Raw genomic sequence first — 4,537 nt, 5'->3', positions numbered from 1 at the left:
TGGTATGTTTGTAAACGTATGTGACTCTATGTTCTAAATTAGCGACAATTTTGTGACAGTCCATTTGAAATCTCAGAAAATTCGGTGCATCAACCCACCTAATTTCTTAAGTGTTTTGTTGAATGTACCACCTGTATTAGCGATAAAATTTGTCTCGGTATAGCGCAAACCACGTTGATAAATAGGGTAAAACTTATTTGGTTTTGGTTGATAACAGGTGTGTAAGATATCATTCTCATTCATATCTTCACGTTTGCATTCCTGATGACGAAGTTAACAACGTTTTATACAATAATGTTTAAAGAAGTTAGATTTTAGCCGATTTTCTCAACAAAACGGCAGGCCATATAGGTTATCTTGATGTTCGAGTGTTAACATTTACCTTTACCTAGCCACTTGAACATGATACGATCAAATTTTCTTGCCTTCTAAAAAGAGTGTATGATATATTTAAGCTTTTAGCTAATTATACTTTGGACGTATCAATGTATCATCAAAGAAGCATGTCCCAAAAAAGCCTTACAATATTAAGATAATTGTATCTAAGCCTCAGCGCGAACTGCTGCTGATCATCTGCATAGGAACCAAAATTCAACAGTTTCTCGTGTCAGAGTTCCTACTACAACTGAAAACTAATAATAAGAAGGAAAAAAACGCATTGAGATTCATAAAATTAGTGCACATAACTTTGGTTAAAAGACAATTTTATTATACCCTAGACTGGTTTTTTCTCTATCATGCTCCGTATTTGAAGCAATGGCTTTTAGTGTAATACAAGAGCAAACCTCTAACACGGCCAGGCCACACTGATAGGTCGGTAGAAACAGAATCGATTAAGGAGGATGCGATGGATCAAAGATATTATAAAGTGAGGAAGTTTGTGAGGGTCATTTGGATTTTTCCAGTGTCTTCTTTCTCTGTTTGTGTCTATGTCTCAAGCACGGATTGTTGTTGATTCCGCCTTTCTCGTGTCAGTTACTAAAAAGTAAGAACCAACCATTCATTATACTAAAATTCCTTTTTATTGACGAAGTATGGTCGATAATATTTTCGCAACATATATATGATTCAAGCATATAACTTAAGAATTCAGATATATTAGTCTCGCATTATATAGGCTATTCATTATCAATCACATACATTATCATGGACGCGTAATGACTTGCCATACGGATCATTGATATACATTAATTGCTCGAGTGGTGTGCCGTGTGCGTGTATATATATCTATATGAGAATAAGCGCACTAATCATCTAATCATCATACGGAGGATGATAAGCGAAACGGAAAATAGGAATATTGAAGATATTTTCTATTGGTGGAGAGTAAAATTATGAAAAGTAAAGGTTCATGAGACTTGTTTCTTTTAATTCGTTGGTTGGAATACAAACTAAGTTTTTAATTGTAAGGGCAAGATTATCGGTAGTATCTTATAAGGGGATTGTTAAACACTGTTTGATTTTTTTATGAACTAATTGTGTATTGTTTTGAATATAAGAACCCATGATCTCTTAGTTAAATTTTTATTTTCCAATGGTAGGTTCTAATTTTGGGTCTCTTATTTTCGAAAATATTGTTTTTTGAAATTTAAAAAATTTAAATAGAATATAAGTGGTATAGAATATCAAGGATTACATTTATATGAGGAAAAAAATCAATGTAATTTAGTATTCTACTACATAACATTTACAAGAAATTTACAACATATTGTAGAAGAAGAAAGAAAAAAAACTAAAGTTGTTGATTCTGGTTAAGCATTCTCAATAATCCACAAACAAAGCAGTCATGTCTCTCTCAACTTCTTCTCTTCACACAAAATATAAATCAACCAAGTGTGGCTTATCGGACGAGGCCAGAAATCAAGAGCAGCCATGTCTTTAACCTCTTGTATTCCCAAAAGCTTCATGGCAACACAATAGAATTGAAGCGATTCCAGATAATGAGAAGAACTTACCAGCAAAAAGAAGGAACAGCTACAGAGGAAAACAAATCTGCAAAATGCAAACAGAGGAAAAGCTCTGATCAAAGCAATNAAACACTGTTTGATTTTTTTATGAACTAATTGTGTATTGTTTTGAATATAAGAACCCATGATCTCTTAGTTAAATTTTTATTTTCCAATGGTAGGTTCTAATTTTGGGTCTCTTATTTTCGAAAATATTGTTTTTTGAAATTTAAAAAATTTAAATAGAATATAAGTGGTATAGAATATCAAGGATTACATTTATATGAGGAAAAAAATCAATGTAATTTAGTATTCTACTACATAACATTTACAAGAAATTTACAACATATTGTAGAAGAAGAAAGAAAAAAAACTAAAGTTGTTGATTCTGGTTAAGCATTCTCAATAATCCACAAACAAAGCAGTCATGTCTCTCTCAACTTCTTCTCTTCACACAAAATATAAATCAACCAAGTGTGGCTTATCGGACGAGGCCAGAAATCAAGAGCAGCCATGTCTTTAACCTCTTGTATTCCCAAAAGCTTCATGGCAACACAATAGAATTGAAGCGATTCCAGATAATGAGAAGAACTTACCAGCAAAAAGAAGGAACAGCTACAGAGGAAAACAAATCTGCAAAATGCAAACAGAGGAAAAGCTCTGATCAAAGCAATTGTGACCAGAGAACAACTACAAGCCAGCATATCACCAAAGCTTCATGGCAACATTTGAATGGAACAGAGAGTACTAAAGTCAAAACATTTTCAAAAGGACAATCGAAAAAGAGAGAGAAATCAAACTTAAGGATTGATCAAATTCAGAACAATAACTTTACCAATCAGCTAAGATTAAACAAGTGTCTGTGACATCAAGCTGATGAAAATCAATCTTGAGACCTTTTTCTTGGTCCCTCAAGGATTTAACTGCTTTATGGCCAGAATCCACGTTTCTGGCTGTAAGAACAACAGTCAATCCATGACCTGCAAGCTGCCTTGCAATCTCAAGTCCAATTCCAACCGGTCACCACTGCTACATTTTCACAAGACCACCACCTAAAAAATCACAAGTCACAGAAATCAAGAAGATGGCTTCAAAGGTATAGACTTTAATTCCGGTTTCTCCAAAGTATATATACTGTTTTAGTCTAAACCCAAATCTATAAGTAATCCTAATTCAATCTGCTCAATATACTCTCCATCCCCAAATAGAAACCTAAACTCATCAAACAATGCTGTGAGCCTGAGAATGTCGCAGAGTAAGTAAATGAAGATGATCTTAGCCATATAAAGCAGCCGAATGATTGGAGAAATTAGGTTGGAGTATTCATTACCTGTTGTGGTCAGAGTAAGGGATCGTTCGAAGGAGAGAGATCTCCTGCATCCTCTTCTCTTTATCCAAACCCTTCCTCTGATTCCAGGTCCTTCGAGTTCGAAAGCTTCAAGGATCTGATCCCAAATTCTTTTTCTGATCCCAAATTCGTTGAGTCGGTTTTAATCGCAGCCGAGAGAGAGAGAAAGGGAAAAAAGAAAAAATCGAATCTGTAAAAAAAATTTCTCCTTTAATATTTTTCTCTCCGCCCAACGATACGCCGACACGTAGCGCCCCTTAAACCAAGTTTCAGTCTCTTATATAAAGGGAGATCTTACATTTTATTTTCAATTCTGAATAATTGTTTTGCACCAAAACTCTAAAAACTCAGCTATGAACCCCCCAATGGAAAAATCTAATACACCATGAGACGTCAAGGACTACTGTACAAGGTTGAGTTATTAAAGATGTAACGGATCATTCGTTTGCAATTAAAAAAAAAAAAGAAAAACTAAGATGATTAGAAGGCCACGTACGACTCGGGTTTCTCAGACAACCAGGGCCAAAAGGTACATACGTAGTAATTAAGAACACATTTAATAAAACTCCTTTTTGTTGATGAAATATATATGGTCGATTATATTTTCACAAACATATAATTTAAGATAAATAAGTCTGCTTTTATCATAAATGCCAAATAACCATATATTATATATAGAAATAGAAGAAGTAAGCCTTTTAATTTTCTCCTCTCATGCACCACCGGGGACTTTGTATACTGAAATACCAAACACCAATATGATAATTTGATTTTAATGTTACTTTCATCATATGTGTTGTAGATGAAAAAAGAGATGAATATATGTAATAAAGTTGTTATAATTAATATTTACTTACCTCCACAGTAAGAGCCAGGAACTAATAGATCACCACATGCCTGAGACAGTAAACTGAGTTTTTTCACATCAATCTGCTCAGCCAATCGAGGGTTGACAGCATCACATATACAATACATCTTGTCAATTTTTAAGTTGTTACAGCATTGTGGAATAGGAGGGAAGAATGGTGTATTCAGCCTCAATGACTTAGAACAATAACCAAAATCTTCATAACCTTTCGTTACGCCACATCCACGATAAGGTTTGAACGACGATGCTCTTGCAACAAGCAATATCAACATAACAATATAAATCTTCATCATCAGATCTCCAATCCTTCTTTTCTCTATGATATGTCTTCTTTGTTTAATAAATCCTTTCAATATATATGTTTATTTAAAGAAA

The 4,537-nt window shown here is 33.9% G+C and overlaps 1 protein-coding gene across 1 annotated transcript; it reads right to left on the bottom strand.

Moving 5' to 3' along the window:
- On the bottom strand, positions 3,846 to 4,517 carry LOC104766284. The gene is made up of 2 exons (XM_010490141.2): positions 4,152 to 4,517; positions 3,846 to 4,032 (listed from the first exon to the last, which is right to left on the bottom strand). The coding sequence occupies exons 1-2, from the start codon at positions 4,453 to 4,455 to the stop codon at positions 4,007 to 4,009; spliced, it is 330 nt and encodes a 109-aa protein (XP_010488443.1). The 5' UTR covers positions 4,456 to 4,517; the 3' UTR covers positions 3,846 to 4,006.

The sequence above is a fragment of the Camelina sativa genome, chromosome 19 (genome assembly GCF_000633955.1).
Source record: "Camelina sativa cultivar DH55 chromosome 19, Cs, whole genome shotgun sequence".
NCBI lineage: Eukaryota > Viridiplantae > Streptophyta > Magnoliopsida > Brassicales > Brassicaceae > Camelina > Camelina sativa.
This window is presented reverse-complemented; position numbering and strand designations above follow the sequence as displayed.